Genomic DNA, 21,239 nt, shown 5'->3' on the forward strand with positions numbered 1-21,239 from the left:
GAATGAGAAATTAATTTTTGAGGAAGATTGTGAATTAGCTTGTTCTCTCTTCTGGAATATTTTTGTCACTTCATTTCAAACATATCATGTTTCCTATATTATTATTCTATTTACTAATTATCCAGCTTGTTTCTAATCAACAGAATTGAAAATTGACATTGTTTGATTTTTTAAATTTTTTTTTCTTTGAACTAAGTGTAGCTAATACAATAGTATGTTTCATGCTGGTATTTATTTTGGATGGCTGTTGCTTATCCTTGCATTTTCATCTTTTTTTTATACCTGCCTTTTTCAAGGGGCTTTTAGTGGAACTTCTTTGCAGCATACCTTCCAGGGTAGTCAGCCAGAAGGGATCCTATGCAGAAAGCAGAAAAAGCTGGCCCTGGGGACAGGGGACAATTGTTCAGCTAATTCTGAAGTTGAGGTATTAATAGAAAGCTTTCATTTCTGTTGCATATGAAGCCTTTGTTGTTTCAGTATTAAAGCACAAGGCAATGTGATTATATAATTTTGCTTTGCGTGAGGTATTTCAAGGCACATTTTAATAGTTCTATTTACAGGTCAGTGGATGTCCCTTATCTGTGCCTAAGCCACCCTTCAGCGAGTTGTGTCACCACCAGCAAAGTTACATAAGTCTGCAGTGAAAGTTGTTCACGCTTTCTGCCTGTGTGCCAGAGCTCACCACGTTACCCCTCCTCTCCTTTTGGTCTATTTAGGGGAGCTCTGATGCCAACTCACAAAAAAAAAAAAAAAAAAAAGGAAAGAAGCAGGGAAACATTTCTTACTTGACTTGAGTCACAGTTCCAGATTCCTGTATGCAATCCAAACTCTGAATTGTTGGATATGCTCTACGGTCTTCCTGAACAGAACCAGTATTTTTTGATAGATTCTATCTTCTGCTGTGGGACACAGGCACACCCTGTGATGAGGGGGGGTGGGAGTTCTGTCCTGGCAGGATGTGCTGAAAGCTTTAATAGCAATGAATTCTCACACCATCATGCAGAACATGGCAAGAGCACAACTTCTGCTGCCTTTCAGAGCAGGTGTTGCTTTGAGACCTTCTGTGCTTGGTTCACATGTGACCTTCTGAAGTGAGAAATGTCTATAGTGGGAGAAACCACAGTGGGCAGCCCAGTGTTGTGCACATCTACCTGAATGTGTCTGGGTTTGTGCAGAAGGGATGTAGGCCTTCACCCACAGGTTGTTGGGCAGTCAGGGCAGGGTCTAACCACAGCAGATAGTGATTGAGGAAAGCTGAGCTCTGGGGGCAGCAGAAGAGAGTGGTCCTGCTTTCTGTTTTGCTCATGGCAGGGCCTCTGGAAGCTGGGCTCACTTCTGTTGCTGCTGCCATGTGGCAAATTGTTCTTCTCTCCCACCCTCCAAACACAATCAATAGGAAAATTAGCCCATGGCTGCTATGTGATGACAGCAGGAATGGCAAGTAGGAGTCTCCAAGGCTATCCCTGCTGCATTCCCATCAAGCTGTGTTCCTGTCCTCTGGCAGGAGCATGCACCATGTGCCAGGAAGCCCTGTGTGCCCGGCCAGGCAGAGGAATGGCCAGGGGCTGTCCTGCAGCGTGCTCGGACAGTGCAGTGGCCAGGCAGAGCTCAGAAAAGAGCCAGGAGAGAAGCAGCACTGCAGGGGATTTTCATCATCTGCTGCTACACATAGATTTTTTTCACTCTGCAAAATGTCATCATAGCACTTGGGTGAGTCAGAAGTTGGGAGAATGAGCCAGAAAGGAGCTGTATCAGGATGTGTGCTCTCCAGTTGGATTGGGCTGATGTGCAGGAGGGTTTGTAGGAAGAGAGAACTGCCCCAGGCAGCTCTTAGTCAGACTTACAGTCAGCAAGAGGTGCTGCTGGGGGCTGACAGACGGTAATGACTGTGCCATTGATGCAGATCCCTGTACCTTTAATTTATAATTGCAAAGTTTCCATCAGCTTCTGTGGTATTTTTACCTGAATATGGATTTTCAGAATTAACCTTCTATTTTAAGCCAAACAGTCCAAAATTGATGTTGCTTTTTGCATATTTGCAGCACTCTCAATCCTGCAAGGAAAATGTATGGCTTAGCAGAAACAGTGGTGTGGAGCACTTCATCAAAATTCCCAGATGAGTCAAATTTCATTTGATGGTTGCAGCCAGTTTGTCTCTTGCTGAGTGCATAGCTTCAGTCTTTGCAGAGTCATGCAGGACAAAAGTGTTTAGCAGAGATAACCACAAACCAGTCTCCAAACTCTTAAACTGATACTTTAATATTTTTTCACTTTAATGTGTTGTACCAGATATGTTAAACTGTTTATTTTCAACCGGGTAATGAGCGTTTTCACATTTGTGGTCTACCAACCATCTTAATGTGTGTCTGGTGCTTCAGTGAACAGTATTAATGTGTATCACAGCCTTTCTCATGTAGTTGATTTTCCCATTCATATAATCAGGGTTACTGAGAAGTGATCTTGAGTAATTCAGTATTGTATGTGTGTGTTCCCATGCTGACTGGAACTGGGCAGCTAATTCCATTTTAACACATTATTTTTTGACTAAGAAAGGTCATTAAGGTACTGATCAAAGTCACTGCAGCATTTTATGTTTTATTTTGCATCCCCACCAAATTCTCTCCTGCATACTGGAAGTCTGTCTGTGCTGGTTGTGCTTTTTTCCCAGCCTGTCCTGTGCCAGGATTATTGTCTTTCATTTCTGCTATGACCAGAAAGTCTTGTTCCTTTTGGTTGGCTTGTGTTAGCTTTCAGGATCATTTAAGATTAAAAAGTATGCAATATCAATTTATAGTACCTCCATAAACTAATTACTTGCACCTAAAGGACTTACTACCTTCACCCTCAATCAAGATTTGCAGTGAATAATGCAGTTGCTTTATCCCATGAATTCTGTCAAATTTTCATTCATTTTTTTCAGCTTCTGCGAGACTCTCAAAGCTGATTTGAATTGTGTTGAATTTGCAGAGAGTTCTCAATGTGGAATTTTCTCTTGTTGCCCTAAAACCAAAGTGGTTTCCTTCATCTGCCCTGCCTGAGATCCATGGTCACAGTTTAGCCACCACAACAGTGCTCCTTTGTGAACTTTAAACTCAGCACCACCAGGCAGCACATTTTTATTTTTTATTTTTATGAGCAGAAGCAGCATCTGAAATGACCTTTTATCTATGTAGAGCTCGATGTATTTTAGCCACGCCAGTCTAGATAAAAAGAATGTCTTGCATTTTTTAAAAGCTTGTGGGAGGAGGCCCACAATAGAGGCTCCATTGTGCTGTTAGTACTGAGCGTACAGGAAATCACAAATTAGCTATGACGAGAGTATTGCAGGGCAGTTTTTTAAGTTTACTTAATTCCTATAGTATTGTATGGTTTTGAAGGATTTCACAACACATTGCCTTTTGTGTCTGGTTATTATGAATGTTGTTTGTATTTGGCAGACTTCTGTTCAAGGGTTTCTCTTAGCATGTCTTTGTTCGAAAGATCTTGTGCTTTGAATCCTTGATTCCAGATGATTTTCCTTCTTATTGTAAATAGAGAGGTGTGCAAATACTCTTGGCATTTGTCTCGTGACCACCCTGCAGCCATCTAAAATTTAAAACCAGCATTGTGTATTTAGCAGTGAGAATCATCTTGGAGAAGGAAATAGAAAAGGTTTTTAGTAGGAATTAGGAGAACAGCAAGCTGCACGTACAACTTTTCCTGTCTTAGCAGATTTAGATCCTGCAGGACATTGAAGTATTCAGCTTCTGGTTGGTAATGATGGGAGTTGGAGTGGGCTCACAAATCGAAAGGATTCTGGCTGCATCTTCCACACTAAACCTGAGTTTTTGCAGGATAACACTTCTACCAAAATGTTCAAAGATTGGTTTGTTTCCTTACTTGCAGTTGAGGAACGAGTTCTGCCACTCAGTGGAAAGGCTCAGGATTATGGGAACTCTCCAAAATCATGAGTCTTATTTTCTTAGTCCTCTGAATTAAGAAAGTACAAAAGAGTGTCTTGCATGGAGCCAGTAATTGAGAACTTGAAGTACTGTGAACATTGCAGTTTTGCATTGATTTTCATAACTTTGCTACCATCTTCCATCTGAACTGTTTTTTAAGTCTGTTAAATTCTGTTAGTGATTTTTCTGAGCTTTGTGGCTTTGTTTAAAAAAAATACATTAAAAAAATCTGTTAACAAATACAGAAATAGAAACTATTTTCTGAGACCCATAGTCAAGGGGAAAAAGAACTCCCAAGAAACTGAAAATGGAATTTGGGGTTTTTTGCTGTCCTGGGGATACGCTCTCATAGAAATGATGAATATTCTGAAGTATTTACACAATTCCAGCAGCTATTGAAGTGCCCTAAAGATTTATTGGCAGAAGGGGATTTTTCTTTTTTTGTGCAAGAAAATTGATGTCAAAATCATCTACTTCTCCCTCAGTTTTTCAAAGAGAATTAATAAAAATTAGTTTTCATTTTAGAAGACTAATTCTAAAAAGAATATTAAACAGTGGTGGTTTTTATAACCAGTAAATAACCTCACCTGTTACATCTAAGATGTCTTTGATCACAGGAGTGCATAGTGAGAGACGTAGTCCATGAATAAGCCATGTAATACCTGGGAAATGGCTTGCATTTACTTAAGTATGATTTTAAATCAAGTTAGTTAAGGTCGTGCAAGCCTGTTTGAACTCTTTTTTAAGTAAGTAAAATGGGACTAAGTGTACTGAGCTTATTTCACATTTGCATTAAGATATTGGAATCAGGAAAACCAAATTGCTTTGTACTTTGCAATGACATTGTTAGGCATGTGTGTTCTAGTTTTGAAGCACACTTGAGCATAAATACAGCTGCTTTGTGTGGGATTTGTGCCTCTCTATAAAAGGAACATCACTGAAGGACCTGTGTTAGGAATTTAATGCCCTACATGAGAACTGAATCACCTTCCTGAAGTTGTTCGTTTGTTTGGGGTGTTTTTTGCCTTTTTTTTTTGTTGTTGTTGTTTTTTGTTTGTTTGTTTGTTTTCTTTGTTGTAGAAGTTTCTGGTTACTAAAAATCTTAGTTGAGTACTGAAGTCAAGTGCAGGTACTGACTTTCAGGGCAAATGTGGTCTAATTATTGCCAGGGGAATGGAAGAGAGAGGGGAGCAGAGATGGCAGTGGTAGCAGATGTCCCAAGTGGCTGTGGAATGGCCCAGATGCTCATGGTGGTTCTGTCACATTTGTGAGAAGCCTCAGAAGTGACCTGGGGTAACTCACTTAATTTCTCTGTGTATTTTGTGCGTTCTGTGCATGCAGATGATGGATGAGCTTACCTGGGAAAGCACTCTGGGATCTGTTGGAAATGGCAGCAAATTAGAGTCAGATTCTTTAGTTAATGGTGCTCTGAGTAGGTGCTTGGTCAATCTTTTTTGTGTCTTCTTTGACCACACGGGAAACAGTTTGGGAGGCAGCGAGCTTTCATTTGTGAACTGGCTTAAGGTAAATGCGCTTATTAAAACACAACCTGTGGCTTGACTGAGCACAGTGCTGTGCAAAACATTCCACTGTGACTGAAGGGCTTGCTTTCTCCAAATCAAAAATATAATTTCCACCATTAAAGCTCTTCCTCTTCAAACAGCAAAAACCCCTCCTGTATATTTGAATGGGGAAGTTGTATTTTGCCAATTAGCTTGACAGGACACGCGTGCAAATGAATCAGCCGAGTACTGGTGAGTGGGGAGGCTGCAGCTCCATGTGCTGTGCACTGGAATGTGGGGATGGTGTGCCAGCACTGAGTACCCTTGCTGGGATGCAAAGCAGAGACATGATTGGAAGCTATTTTTACTTAACAGTTGAACTTTGGAAGAGGAGAAGTAAGGAATAATTTCTTTCAGTTTGAGTTTGCACATTGTACAACTTATTAAAAACTTCAAGATGACTGTTAAGTAAAGACAGCTACTTGAAATGCCAGATGGAAAAGAGCAAGAAAAATGCCTTCTGTTTAAAACAGAAAGGGGATTTTTGCTCATTTTTTGTTGGGGTCTTCTCAAGTCCACAGTTACTGTGCTTGGTTCTCTTGAGTTCCATTTAATATTCTTATTGATGACCTGGGTGAGGGCATTGAGGGCATTCTCTGCAAGTCCTCAGATGACACTGAGTTGAGTGTGAGTGTTGACCTGCTGGAGGACACGAGGGCTCTGCAGATGGATCTGGGCAGGATGGATCAATGAGTCTGAGGTTCAAGAAGGCCAAGTGCCAAGTCCTGCCCTTGGGTCACAACAACCCCCTGCAGCTCCAAGCTGTGGGCAGAGTGGGTGGAAAGTGTCCAGTGAAAAAGGACCTGGGGGTTCTGGTCAAGAGTGGCTGAACATGAGCCACCATGTTGCCAGGTGGCCAAGAAGGCCAGCGGCATCCTGGGCTATATCAGCAGTAGTGTGGCCAGCAGGACCAGGGCACTGATTGTCCCTCTGTACTCAGCACTGGTGAGGCCACTCCTTGAGTCTTGTGTTTCTGTGGGCCCCTCACTACAAAAAATACGTTGAGGTGCTGAAGTGTGTCCAGTTGTTTATTCTGGAGAAAAGGAGGCTCAGTTGAGACCTTACTTACCTTTACACCTCCATTATGAGGTTTAGACTGGATATTAGGAAAAATTTCTTCACAGAAAGGGTTGTCAAGCATTTAAACAGGCTGCCCAGGGCAGTGGGAGAGGCACTGTCCTTGGAGATACTTAAAAGACCTGTAGATGTGGCACTTGGGACATTGTTAGTGATGGCATTGACAGTGTCAGGTTGCACTTCATGATCTTGGAGGTATTTTCCAGTCTAAATGATTCTATGATTTTTCTGTGTTGCAGTTTCTGTCGTGGGTCCCATGCAGATATTAGATGCATAGCAAGATGCATTTCTCTCTCATTACCTGTATGACAGAATGCAGGGCTCAAACAACATCTTGGTCACAGGTTGCCAACTCAGCTTCACAGCATCAGGCTGCATTCCTGAAATTGGGATGGCCATTTTTTTTTAGTTCCTGCTCTCATTGTCCAGCAAGTGCTCTTATGGACATTGCAAACATTTCTGCTATTCTAGAAATGTACCTGCTTTCAGCAAAGCTGCTGTTGTTTGAGCAATACAGTACTGGCTGTTTGGTTTGGCTGTGAGACCCCTTGATTCCTTCTTTTGCACAGCAGTCCATCATCTTTAATATGAATTTAGTTCAAGGCCTATGTTAGTTTATACATAACTTGGAATAATTGTAAAAGTGCAAAAATATTGAGTATTTTTCAGTTGACTAAAATTTTAAAAGGGTGTTTTTTCTTCCAGCATCTGGAAGTTAGCCAGGTAAAAGCTAACATTCCCACAATACCTTTTCTGTGGGATAATGGGCAAGTTCAGGGCAGCATTCTTTCTTTCAGTTATATAAACAGACAGTGCTGGCCAAGGCTAAGAAGTGCTGCCGAACATGAAATTGTTGCTGTTTGCCCTTCCAGTTGTTGCTCTGTTGAACATGATTTATTTTTTTCTTTATTTCATTATTGTTTTTCTCTTCATATTTAAATAACATGGAGTCTTCTGCTCTGTTGCCTTTTAAGATCTTGCCCAAGGCAGTGCTGTGTGAAAAATCCATGCACTCTATGGATGATTTCATCCATGGTAGTGAAACGATGTCATCAGTATAAAACTTGACTTTCAGAAGGCTCCAAAAAATAGAAAGGTGTTTGTAGAACAGAAGAGATTCTTTGACAATAGATAAAAAGAAGTGAAGGTGTGAGAAGCTGAACTGACCTTTCATCTTACTCAGCTTTGTCACTCCTGGTCCTTCCAAAAGATAGCAGGAATTAATTGTCAGGGAAGCATGGAGCTGGCAGTGCAGGTACTGTCAGCCTGCCACAGTACAGGCAGCTTTCAGTTGCTGTTTTGTAACTTCTGTAATACTACACATTGATAGGGATTTATTCAAATACATTTTCCCCTGTTGGAATTCATATCTTTGTACTTTAGGAGTTTCTGAAGAATTGGCATGCCACAAAGGTAATTGTGACATACATGACTTTACATGTGGAGTTTAATCAGTTGGGAATAGTCAGTGTCTTGGGCCTGTGTGTAGATTTTTCTTTTTATTAGTTTTTTTTTTTTTTTTCCTATAAGGATCCCACACAGGAGTTTAGTGTATAAGCCTAAAAGCAGTAGTTTATACATGAAGAAAAATGCAGAAATCCTGGCCTCTCCACACAGCTGAATTGTCATTTTTCAGCTTGTACAAGAACTGCAGAAATACAGTCAGTTGGCTGTGGCCAGCCTTAGGGAAAGTTTGGAGAAATGTAGTGAGACCTAAAAAATTTCAGGGATGCTGAATGCTTACTGTATAGTTTTCTGAGCTGTGATGGGAGCATGGGTTTTATTAAAAAAAAAATCTTGGTGACTCAAAAACGTTTCAGCTTAGATCTTTTCTACTAGAATACATATACTTTTTACCCTTAAAGGGCAAAGCTTTTCCTAGAAAAATCAATGCCTGTTTAAAAGGACAGCATGCAACTGTCACATCTAAAAATTCAGCTCTTAGTAAATTCTGAATAGACAGAAGAAGAAAGTCTGAAACCCTTAATTTTTCATACTATCTGGATAAGCTGGAACATGGCTGTATAATTATTTTCTTTTATCCACTGATGTCATTGAAGTCCCTACGCAGACATTTTCTGTGAACTTTGCATTTTTCCATGCAGTGTTTAGGCCCATTGTCATGTAACAAGCTCTGTGTTCACAGAAATATGAAGTCAGTTGGGTGGATACAAGCACTTGTAATTTTCTGTTTTCTACTTATGCAGACAGCGACAAAACAGTAAAATTCAAATCGACTGAAATGCATTAGTGGCAGTGTTTCCAACTTCCAGTTCTGTAACCATAATTTTTATCTGTTTTAAACCTCTAATGACTTTAATATGTTTTTAAGTGCTGAATAGGAAGAAAAGCACTGTTGCTTGATAAAATAAAGACGTACTAAGAAACGGAAATTTACTGTTCTGTCTTCAGTTTGTATTCATTTAGAACACAGGGTTTATGGACCTTTTAGTTGGGGTTATTTATTTCTTGAGGTTTAAAGAACATATTCTCAAACTGCTGGTTTTATTGCATGTAAATGTCAGTATCTTGGAACTAGTTATATTTAGATCAGTAGCATTTCTGTCAAATCAGAATTTTTAAGTTTCCTTACTTAAATTAAGTCTGGTTTGTCCCTATAGAAATTGACATGTGTGGACTGTATATCCCATGATTTTATTTATGAACTTCCTTGTTTGCTGTAGTACTGTTAGTAGTAGCACAGTTTTATCAGCTCTGAAGTTGAATTTTGCTCATACACATAGAAAAATGTAATTACATCAGATAAATACATGCATATGGCCATGTGAGCTGCTCGTGTGCAGATGCATATCTGATCATTCCTAATGTCCCTGATTTTGCAATGAACACTCAGGTAGCAACAGCCTCTCTCTGCAACCAACTCTGCTGACTGATTGCAGGACCCCAGAACAAATCTGTGAGTGAGGTGCAAAGCAAGGCCTTAAGGACAAAAAATTAAAATCCTAATGAAGGATGTGCACTGAAAGGAACTTGGTGCTTTCATGTGAAACCTCCATAGGAATTGCATAAATGTTACCTCCTTCTTGAAGGAAGTGTTCTGGATCCTGTTTTTCTTGACTAGAGACTGACAGCTTTTAGAAGTATTGTAATGATGAAGTGCCATTAGCTGCACACCATTCACATCTTAAATTGCAATTTAATTGTTCTGTTCTTTGCTATTCCTGTAAAATAGTTGGGTATGGTCAGGATCTTGATTTCCAGCACTTCTACTTGGTCTTTATTTTCTTGTTTAGTAGGTTATTCATTTTTTGTTGAATTATATGTCTTTCTGTTATCAGTTGGCATGGAAACAGGGCTCCTTTATAGGCCAGTTGCTTTTAGCATTAATTTGCAGGTACTTGTTTTTGAATGTGAAAATGGAAACTATTTATGTTCCTCATCATTCCCCATCATTAATACGTGCATGCTTTCTGATGCAGAATTATCTTGCCTTTTGTCTTACAGGGAAAAAAGTACTCTTAAAGGAACAAAAAAAATACTGCGTCATGTGCACTGTATTAGAAAGACAGTACTTCATATAAGGTTTTTTTTATACATAAAACTTGGCAGAATCAATGAAACAAAGATTAACACCAAAACTTAGTTTAAACTCGGAAAGCACCCAACTTGGCAAAATGACACCACCTAGTTTTTGTTTCATGAATGTATTTACTGACATTGCTCTCTATTTTTTTTTTTTTTATTATTGGCAGTATGTCTGTCCTCTTTTCTTTTAAGAGTTCACTGCATTTCACTGGGAAAAAAGTTAGCAATTTGCTTTGATCAGTACTGACAAAAGTCAGGGAATAATTTCATTAATATTTTGTGATTTTAGTTAGTGGAGTTTGAAGTTCCTGAAATACCTCAATACTGGCAAAAGTCACATTCTGGGCTTCTTTTATAGTTATTGGAGCAGTATTCATGGTGCAGTGATGGTGTCCTGCAGCAACTGCTACTTGGAGAAGAAACAGATCTGTCACACATCTTCACAGAGAGTAGTCAGGCTATTAATGTTTGCTCACATTTATAGAGATTTGGAACTCTATCTGAATAAATACTGTTTTAACTATTGATAACTATCTAATTTAAGATCTGCTATAAGCAGTTGCAGAATTTCTGTTTCAAGTGTAGTTGCTTTCAAGTTCTTTAGGATGAGATTTAATCTCATTCCTAACAGCTCCGTCCAGACCTTTGTCTGAAGAGCTTTGTACAGATTGAATATGCAAAATAAAAATAAGATTTGAATTCATGTACTTTGGCTCATTCTCCTCCATCCTGTTCCAGGCTTCAGATACTTTGTTTCACTAACCATTTATTAGGGAGTGTGCAAAACAAATAAATTCTGTTGGTACTGCTCATAACTCCATTTTACATGTTTAATAAACAATCAATTCATCTGGCCTGTTTGGGTGTAGTTCTGAACTGCTTTTTCTTTATTCTCTAAGTTAAAATACACACAGTTCCATTTCAAAGCCGTAAGTCTGTGCAGCATTTAACAAATATAAGTGAAAGCACTACAGACCTGCAGGTTGGAAATATTTTGTTCATGCCACTTGTCCTATGTTACAAGTGTCATGGCATAACTCAGCAGCCGTATTGCTCACTCCCTCTGGACAGTTAAAAAAAAAATAACCATAAAACAAAACAAACCAATCCCTCTAGGTGCAATCCCCATATCTTTGCATTTTATATTTTCTTTAGATAACTTTGGTGGAAAAGAAAGATTTAGCTTCATGTCAAACCCTTCTACCAAAACTGTTCTTGCAGTTACTTGCCAGTGGTTTTCTTGGAGGTTTAGTACAGCAGATGAGGGCTTTTTACAGCAGTTTACAGACCAGATTTTTTACTAATCATAATGCAGCTGTGGAAAGAAGTTTCACACTGGGCCTTGACGCTTCCTGTGTGACAGTATCTCATCATGGAGAATAAAACCATTCCTTCCTCCCTTCAAGCCCCCACCCTCATTCTCTCAACATGTCTGTTGAAAAAGAAGATGAGTCCCACACCAGTCTTGGTGTACTGCAGAGTAACTGGTGACAAGATGCACTAAACTGTTTTTTTCCCTCCCATCCCTCCCTGCAATGCCTGATGGCACTCCTGGTCCAGGAAGGGCTGCAGAGAACCACCCTGAGGATAAAACTCCCACTATTAATTCACTTAATCCCCATACTGAATTGTAATGTTTCTGGTGTAGACTGAACTCTTTTTTCATATTCTTTCTGGAACTAAACTTTCAGTAAGTAACCAGGACAGCCTCTTTTACATATTTTTCATTCTTCAAGCAGATGTTGAGTGTGGCTGGTGTCCCTTCTCAAATTCATTTATCCAGAGGTGGGTAGACTACTCACTGAAATCAAAGACTTCCCATATGGTGGAAATCTCTCCCATATTCTGCTGTGGGTCCTTGTCAGACCTCCCAGAGAATTAAGCTACTAGTCATGTTGTCCTTTAAATATTTTTGACATAAAAGTTTCATTATCTTTATGTGAAGTATTTAATATAAGCTTTAAGGGATATATAGTTCTGATTAAATGAGAATTTTATCTCAGCCTGAGGCTCGCATTTCACAATGTATTGTGATGGTGTAGACTTCATAAGGAAATAAGGCTAATTCATTGTTCCAAAAAAAAAAAAAAAAAAGAGCACAGGTGGAGTTTCTTCGTAAAGCATTTACTTCATTGACCAGCACCTGTTTAATCACTGGTTGAATTTACCTTATTTTAATCTGGTTTACAGTGCAGATGAATAAATGACTCTCATCTGGGCTACTTCTGGATGTACAATTCTCATCACAAAGAGTTATTTTTCAGATTTCATTTGTTATTCTCTGCACTTGTTTTTCATCTTCATTTTTTAACTGGGTTGACAGTCTCAACCCAGAGGAACAGAATTAATTAAAAGATGAATGAAAATGTTTTAAAAGCTGCAGTTTCTTCTGAAATAATTGTTGTGCTGTCAAAATACCTGCTAAGCAAAGGGGGAGTGGCTGTAACCAAAGTTAGGGAGCAGAAGTAATAACTGCTGGTTTTTTACTTTTGTGGTGATAAACCTGCACCAATTTGGTTTGCTTTATATCCAGAAAATAGGGAAAATAATGTGTTATGAAGACCTGTTACTCTGCCTCAATCAGAAGTTCAAGGATTCAAGCTTCATGTTCTTCTGTGATGGTCTGGAAAATAGTCGTAATGGTTTCTTGGTTTCTGGGAGTTATCTGATAGCTGTTGTATTGCACTGAGTAAGCTCTCAGCTGTCATTTTCTCCCAATTTTTCAGAAATCACAGTCAGGAGGAAGTAGTTAAACTCGTTTTCCAGCATCTTTCCCTATGCCGTGTCCACTTTCTGAACAACAAAATGAGTTTCAAGTTTACTTTGCATGAACTCAGTGATGATTATCTTTGATAAAATTCAAAGTAATGTATTTCCTGTTGGCTTGCAGAAATAGAGTGCTCCTGCAGCCTTTCAGCATGCTGCTGTTTATCCTGCTACTGACATCCCTCCTGGTTCTGGTTTCAAAAACCTAGAAAAATCATAGAGTAAGGTTTCTTATTTTGGGATTTTTTTTTTTTACTACATCCAATCAAATGGAAACCAAACCAATGTAATTGCTTCTCCGACTGTTGTCAGTCTATATTTTGTTTCAGAAGAGGTCCATTTTTTTTTTTGTAATTGTCTATTTTTCACAAAGTGTGTCACTGCAGAAGTCTGAGGCTGTCACTGTGAGAGGGGGAGATGACATTTGTGTGATGCACAGATGTGCCGTGGGCAGATTTTGTAAATGTCTCTGCCTGCACATTGGCGGCCACATGAGCTGGAGCAAGCTTGTTTTATGCTAAACCACACAGGCTAGAATAAAACTATGAACTGTCATGTTAGCTGTATTTACAGAAAAATGTGAAAGTGAATATATTTTCCAAAAAGTGCTCAATCACACCAAAAATACAAAGTCAGAGAGAGAACATGGCAAGAAATCCATGTCGAGAGCGATGAGTACCCTTTTGCCTTAACTCTTAATAATGGATTCAATAATTCCTTTTATAATTCTTCCCGTTACTGATGTTTTTTAGCACTGATAAATGTTTTATTCAATTTACAGAAACAACATGATTTGTACCCTGAAAAATTTATAATCATCTGCAAAGCATTTTAGTGCATGTAAACGGACCCTTTTCAAGTTGAAAATGGTTAAACTGCAGAGACTAAAAGAAACTATAAAGCCTAGTAAAAAAATGCAAATATAGGTCATTTTTAAACACTTCTGGCTTTTCACCATCAGAAAGATCTTAAAATGTTCAAAAAACTTCCCTAACCCCCTTCAGCATGTGGTATGTGTGGGAAGAAATATTTTGCTTCTCTCATCAAGTCATGGAAATAACTCCCAATTTGAACTGTTTTTCTGTGCAGCTTTAACTGTGATGTTGAGACCAGAGCCTTTGTAATTGAAACTCAAATTTCTACTTAAAGAACGGCTCGGTAGAACAGCTCTCTTACATCATGTGCTTTGGTTATATTATGATTAAATGTAACATGATAACATAAACCGGGCTTTTGCCTTAAACTGCCTATTTTATTTGGCACTTTGATTGTTGTTACTGGCTGGCTCTCAGTGAGCTTATAATTTTCTATACATCCTGTTTGCTTACCTTCAAAATGAGTATCTCTTCAGAAAAAGCTATTTATTTTAGCTGCAGAGGACCCTGGATGGGAGGTGCAGGATTTTGATTTCACTATACTCCAAATTTTCTCAGTTTTACTACTGCACTGTTCTCTAGTTTGTAATCATCATCAGCCATTTTCTTAATATTGACAGAGAACAGCAGAGGTCAGGGGCTGTGGGAGGAACCAGAAAGGGAGAGAGAAAAAAGCTTTAAGGAGCCCTTTGCAAAGGTTGCGTTTGTCAGAGTTGCTTTGGTTTTCAGAAGAACATAATGAAGTGTAACTCAAGGGATTTTATTATTACCTGTTTTAATTATGCTCATCTTAGCAGTCTGGACTATGTATATATGTGTATGTGTATATATATGTATATTTGTTTTTTTAAATTTTTTAGCTGTCTGCCTTAAAGTTTCCAGCTTTCCTCCCTTCTTTCCATCCCTAAACAAGTCACAGTATTTTTTTTGTTGTTGTTGTTTCACTGTAAGGATTGCTGACACACAGCATCGTGATGTTCAGCTGAGAGGATAATGTATTGCATTTGATGCTTTCCCCAAAAAAAAAAAAAAAAAAAGTTAAGGAGTTACAAAGAACTTGGCCAGTGTTCAATATGTAAAACATTTCCATACTATTATTTTTAGTGTCATCTGAGTGTGTTCTACTGACCTTAAGGAAAAAAAACAAACCTTGTGAAAATAACTTGGTTATCCAAGGCCCCACACTTGCTTATCTTCAGACTTTTTGATAAGGAAAATAAGGAGTGTCCCAGGTAATATTTTAACGTTCTTGGGTCAAAGTACAGGTGTGCTGTTGGAGAAATTGCTTTTGGTGTTTGGGATCAGAATAAAGGAAGCCTTTGATGCTGGCTCCACTTGGATTATTTGGTTTCTTTCTCAGAGACAGAATCCTGTACAACATCTAAAATACGAGAAAAGAACAGAGAGCGTAGCCATTAGTACAGGCTACATTCAGAAATTTTATGTTGTAATGAATTATTGGCAGTGTCTTTAAAACATAATGTGAAATTAATACTCTGAAAGCAGTTGTAATGACAAAGCTAAAAAGTGGTGTTTTCTCCCAAAGCATGTTTCCAGCTCAGGCAGTGGTTTAAAGCAAAACAAACAAAAAACCCCAAACCTGCTGGGATAAAATAACTTACTGTAAGACTAACATTATTGGGTGAGAGGAAAAAAAATAGTTTTCTTTTTTCCTTCATAGTTCAAGTACATATGTCATAGGCTCATCAAGACTCATTCCTTGAGGGATTTACATTTTAAATTAACACTGTGTGGCTGTTGCACTTCTATCAAAATTACAGCCAAGATGCTAGTTCTGATAACTTGATTTAAAATGGAAAGGCAATGGTTGCATGCTTTCTATTGAATACATGGGTAAAGGAGTGAGGATAAGGGTCACTGATGCATTTCACGTGCAGCACAACCCTCTTTTGCCAACCTGGTCTAGTCTGGTGTTTTTTTATCCTCAGTATTGTCCTAAAAATCTCCAGTACCAATTCTTCCGTGGAAAGTGTTTTAGTAAGTCTTGGCATGATCTGTATTGTTACTGGAATGGCTCAGGGAGTTAATCATTCTGCTCCTAGTGCAATTGTTGAAACAGATTGTTTTTCCAGTTTCTGCCAGCAGGAATTTTCTGCCTTTTTTTTTTTTTTTTTTTTTTTTAAGTCACACCCACACACCAGTAAAGTTTATGGTCTGAAATCTAAGCTCAGTTGTATTTTAAACCAGGGTTTGGGAGCTTGTTAGGGTGGGTTAACTCCCAGTTGCCATAATCAAGCAGCTCTATGGTCACTGTCCTGGGGGAAAAGGAAAGTGGAGGTATATTCTGATATATACCCAGCATATGGTGCATTGTGGGAATGTCTGTAATGTAGGCTTGGTTCATGCCTTCAGCTCTATATTTTGGAGAAGCTGCCCATCAGTAAGTGGGAGATTGATGTCCATGGTTGTGGGCAAATGTGGTTGCTGAGACTTACAATTCTCAAGTTCATTTGGTCTGAATTTGTAGGTCCCATCCTCAAGTTCACTGCAGTGATTCCTGTAAGTGACCAAGTAGTTTTTTGTGGCTTTTGCCACAGTGTGTGGACAGGGGCATTCCACTGTCACTGTAAAACCTGTGGGATAACTAACAGGAGCTGGCAGCCTTAGCCAGAGTTTCTCGGAAGCTGAGATTGATGTGAGTGAACTCAACTAAGACAGCTCCACTGTTGCCAATTTATTTATCCTCCCCTTTCTTTCACTTATTACTTAATAAAGCTAAAAATATTTGAAGCAGATAAATACTCACTGTGCACAGGCACTGAAATGTTGCACATCCAAGGAGAGCTCAGTCCTTTATAATGTTTTGCCTTTCTCTGGAGTTTGCTTTCATGTATCTGTTACTTGAAAGCAGCTCTGTTGCAACATTGGTTTTTATGTGTGTTTTATTGCAGATACTTAGACTTTCTATGTTTGGTACTTGATATAGTTGTTACTGAATATTGTGATTTGCTTTGCTTTTTAAATGGTGGTGGAAAATTAAAACATTTTACCATAGTGAATAGTGCTGTTATTGCTTGTTTATTTTACATTAAATAGGTGTGATTCATACTGTTTTCAGTCTTATTTTGAAAAGTATTAGTTAAGATTAGGCATATCTTTACAGCATACTCCAAATATGTAATTTGAGTAATTTTTTGACAGATGTGAAATACTTCAAGTCTTCGCACTGATCTTTGAAGTACATGTGTAGTAATATAAAATGTTGCCAGATTATTTTGTTTCTCCTTAACAGAATATTATTTCTGATCAAAGGCTTTTAAGATGTGCCTTGTGGGATGTTTGGTTTTTTGTTCCCTGACAGGCACTTAGGATTTTGTGTGCACACTGACAGATATTGGACAAATAAGAACAAAATTACTAGATTTAAAAAAAAAAAAACTGGTTAGGGATCACTATTAAAAAACCCAGCTAAACCCCATGTCCTCGTGATTGTCAGAATAATATCCTGAGAATGGCAAGTTTACTTGCTGTGTGAGTATGGAACAGTAATGAGGAATCATGATTCAGGTTCTAGTAACAGCAGGGAAATGTGGAATTTTCTAAACAGAAGTCGTTGGCTTATTTTGTTTTGATTGTACCAAAAGGGGAAAATCAAGCAAGAGAATTGTCTCAAATACTTTGTGCTGAGGCTGTTGTGTTGTCTGCTGGAGTAATTGCTTGGGTGCCCTGGCCCATTTCTCACAGGCAGTGAAATAATGAAGCGATGTGTGCAGAAATCTTACACACATGGAGGGCTGTGGACTGGGGTGGTGATTACACCGTGGTGGTATTGGGTGCACATTTAGTGTCAGGGAATGAGCTGTGAGTGTCCTGCAGAGCTCTGGGTGCATTTCAGCCTTCACAGTTAACAGGAGGCTGCAGCTGGGTGTGACTGCTCTGCACATCAGTGGGTCAACACAGCACAGGAAACCACTTGTATTTTTCTTGGTCTCTTGCAAATTAAAAAGAAAAGAAGGAAGATGACTTGTTCTTACTGAGTTCAGGTAAATAAAAAGCATAGATACCAGCAGTATTCATCCACTGTGTGCTTCCAGTAAAGTCCCAGTGTGCTCAGTGTTAACCTCTGAGCCCTGGGGACTTCCATGGGGGCTGCACACGAGCTTTAAGTGCAGCTTATGCTCAGTTTGCTTTTGCATGTGTACTGTGGAGTCCATCTTATTACTTTGAAATCAGTTTGGAATTGTTCCTCTAAATTTTAATAAGCCTTGCACCAAGTTCCTAAAATTTTAGGAAATATCGTTAGAAGCATTAAATGAGATGAGAAAAGAAGGAAATTAAATTTAATCTGCTGCATAATTCAGTCTTCTGAGGGTGGCTGTCACTTTTTTGTCCCTTGTTGGTATTCTTTATTTTGAAGTATTCTCCCCTGTTCCTCCCTCCAATCCTGCATCCCAAATCATAGGAAATTGCATCCTGCTCATCTTGAAGGCAGCAGCAAAAAGTGTTGGCTCAGATTCTGGTGGAATCATGAAATTTTTGTGTTACATATTCAGCATCTAAATATGCTGAATATCACAATACTGAAGGATGATAAATTCTTTTTTTTTTCTTTCATCCATCTCAGTGATCCTTGTACCTGAGTTGTATTTTAAACTTCTAATTGACTGCTCTTAGAGTTTTGCTCTACCTTGAATCTCAATATCTTGAACTTGAGTTCATGGTGCACAAAACGAGTCTGCCAAAACAGTCCACAGTGTAAAAATGCATGATAGATCAGGAACCTTAAAATATGTCTTTAAAGGATGGGGTTTCTAGGAATTTCAATAGTGCATATTGGCAAATCTAATTCATAACAGCTTCTGTGTTTGTGTTATGAGGAGGATATTTTTTCTTTGTTTTGACAATTCATTCTTTCCTTGAATTAATATTAGCATTTATTTTTGAAAATAATGCAAATTTTTGTGAGAGTTTATGGTAAATAAGTGACAGCTCTCACTGAATTTACACCTAGGTAAGAATATAAAATAAAGGTAAATGCCAAAGGGGTTAGTCTCATGTTCCATGTACAAGACTATAAATTAGTTGAATGTCCAACCTGTCATTTTCAGGTCTTGTTTTTGTAAATATTGATGAGATTTTTCAGTGGTTTGCATTTTGTTAAAAAAGTAAATCACTTTGATGTTTTACAGTGTATAAAGGAAGTTTTGTAGCACAAATTATTTGAAAAGGATATTGTCAAGGGATTTTTCTTCCTTATTTAATCTTTGCACTTGCAGCAATCCCCAGTGACAGGCTGCTCTCCTCCATTACATGTTCCTGTTGGTTTGTGATTATAGGGTTATTGATAAGTGTTGTGCTTTTTGGCATTGATGTATTTTTCAGAAAAAAGAATTGAAGCATTTGTTTTGAAAAAAGAAAAACACATTTAAAGAATTACATGGACTTTGCAAACAGATTTAAGGAAATGAAAGGTAGGTCAAATTTTCGGCCTACAAATCTGACAGTGTCCTTTACTTTTAACATGTGTGCCTTAAATGAGACACTCTTCAGCCTAATGATGTTAAGTTAATCAGCAGTAGAAAAATGTGAAAATTAGGTTGTTATTAATCTTGATCGCTTTGCATTTTAGCACATTTTCTAATGTCAGTAAACTATGGCAGCCTACTTTGAGATCTCTGCTATTTGGGCACAGTGATTGCTTCAATTACTGTCAGTTTGTACCATAAAAGGTTGTTTTATGAAAAGTTTGAAACCCATTTTAACAGCCTGGATTATGTCAGGGAGAGCTTTCTTACGCTGCAGTCCTGAGTATGCCTAATGACATTGGCTTCTTCCCCCTTGGAGGGTAGCACAAACAATGCCCCTTTGTTTGAGGAGCAGGAGATGCAGGTTGGATTTGGGAGGGAAGAGGACACTACTCTGCTTAGGTAGCTTCTTCCCAGTTTAAAAAAATACATCTTGTGTTAAGGGTGGTCTAATCACTTTTAAGTCCCCATGCTATCGAAGGTGTAGAGGTAAAATAATTCATGTCCCTTCCACTCCTGTTTTGGTTGCAAAGCTGGATGATGAGCTCATTTATCCCCTTGTTCGTGGGACCCACAGTCAGCTGTGCATATGGCTGGCCTCCTCTCAGGTTCTGCTGCTGAAAACTGGTTTTTCAATTCCCAAGTTTATTTCCATAAGAGCTGGACTAGAATAAGGTTTTGATAGGTTTTTTTTCCAGGAGAGCTAGTCCAGACTGCAGCTGTGCAAAGGCACTGTGCTGTGAGCCACATGGTGAATAGCTGCTGCCTAAGGACAGCTGCTCTGTCTCTGCACCTTATACCTGGGATTAATTTAGAAAAATCCCAGCACAGTAGCTGTTACTGGGATAAGAGCTTCCCTAGCAGATTATTTCCACATGGGGGCAGGACAGAAAGCCCTGACTAACAGCTGGATTAGAACTGTTGGGAAAGTGTTAGGTTTTTTCTTTAATACATTTAGATAACCTTAAGGGCCTGACTTACACCCAGCAAAACCATCAAGTTCAGAGTTAAGGCTTCTCACTCCATCTCTGGTACCCACTGGAGTGCTTGGCCCTCCAGCAGGGGGATTTTGGAGATCACACACAGTCCCTGGACCCCTGCTCACCCAGGCAAAGCCTTGGCCCTGTGAGTGGTGCCCACTGTTCCAGGTAGGTGTATTTACAATACACCTGCTGTCCTGAGCAAGGTGCCTGTGTGTCTTAACACTCCACTGGTTTCCCTGGAATGGTAATGGCCAGTGGCAGCACAGAAGGTGTGGTGGAAAGCCAGCAGCCATAGGGGGAAGGGTACAGGTGCAGTGAGAAGCTTTAATTTTGAGTTTCCTGCCTTCTGTGAGCACGAGTCAGACCCTTAACGTTGTTTTAATGTATTGTTTGTGTTTAATTTTTAGTAAAAATTTGAACACCATCCAGGCTACAGAGGTTGCAGTGGATAAGAAGTATAAAAGCTTTGGTTCAAGATTACAGGAGGCTGCAAGAAAAATTAAAGACATGGAAATGAGGATGGAATGACAGGCTGCTATTTTGCCTCAGAATACTGAAGATTGTAAAGCATTGAGAAATCGAATTCATGATCCTGGAAATCAAGCTCAGATTAAGAAATGTCAGGTTGGTAGGGGTTCCTGAAAGTCTTGAGTTAGGATAAACTAAGATTGTTTTCCCATAACAAAGGTTATAGTATGTGGGGGTGGATGGTATAATTTTTGTTATTTGTGTAATGTGAAGTGCTATACCATAGTACTTTTAAATAAGCCAGCTAAGTGAAATTATTTTTTAAAATCAGTTTCACGTTTGTCATGTTGAATGTCACTTCTGACCACTTTGCAGTTACTTCTCTCTGGCACAGAGTTGCATTATTCACTGTAAATGCAGGCATGGAAAACACTGCTCTTAAATCCACATTGCTTTCTGCTGCCTCTGCGAGGGTCTCCTGCAAAGCCAAAGGCACAGAGCAGTGTGACATTGCTAGATAAAAACTGGGCAGAAT

The 21,239-nt window shown here is 38.9% G+C and overlaps 1 protein-coding gene across 10 annotated transcripts in view; it reads left to right on the forward strand.

Moving 5' to 3' along the window:
• CTBP1 (C-terminal binding protein 1) overlaps positions 1-21,239 on the forward strand; it is a 234,096-nt gene that overhangs the window by 173,201 nt on the left and 39,656 nt on the right. For 2 of the 10 annotated variants that reach the window (XM_053975019.1, XM_053975018.1), the window contains one exon: positions 19,111-19,199. The exons of 5 other annotated variants lie outside the window; for them this stretch is intronic. In XM_053975019.1, the coding sequence (XP_053830994.1) occupies positions 19,166-19,199 (34 nt within the window). In that variant the 5' untranslated portion in view covers positions 19,111-19,165. Of the gene's footprint in view, positions 1-19,109; positions 19,200-20,643; positions 20,861-21,239 lie in introns of those variants that run through there. 3 more of the 10 variants (XM_053975023.1, XM_053975020.1, XM_053975021.1) reach the window with 2 other exon arrangements.

The sequence above is a fragment of the Vidua macroura genome, chromosome 4 (genome assembly GCF_024509145.1).
Source record: "Vidua macroura isolate BioBank_ID:100142 chromosome 4, ASM2450914v1, whole genome shotgun sequence".
Taxonomy (NCBI): Eukaryota; Metazoa; Chordata; class Aves; order Passeriformes; family Viduidae; genus Vidua; species Vidua macroura.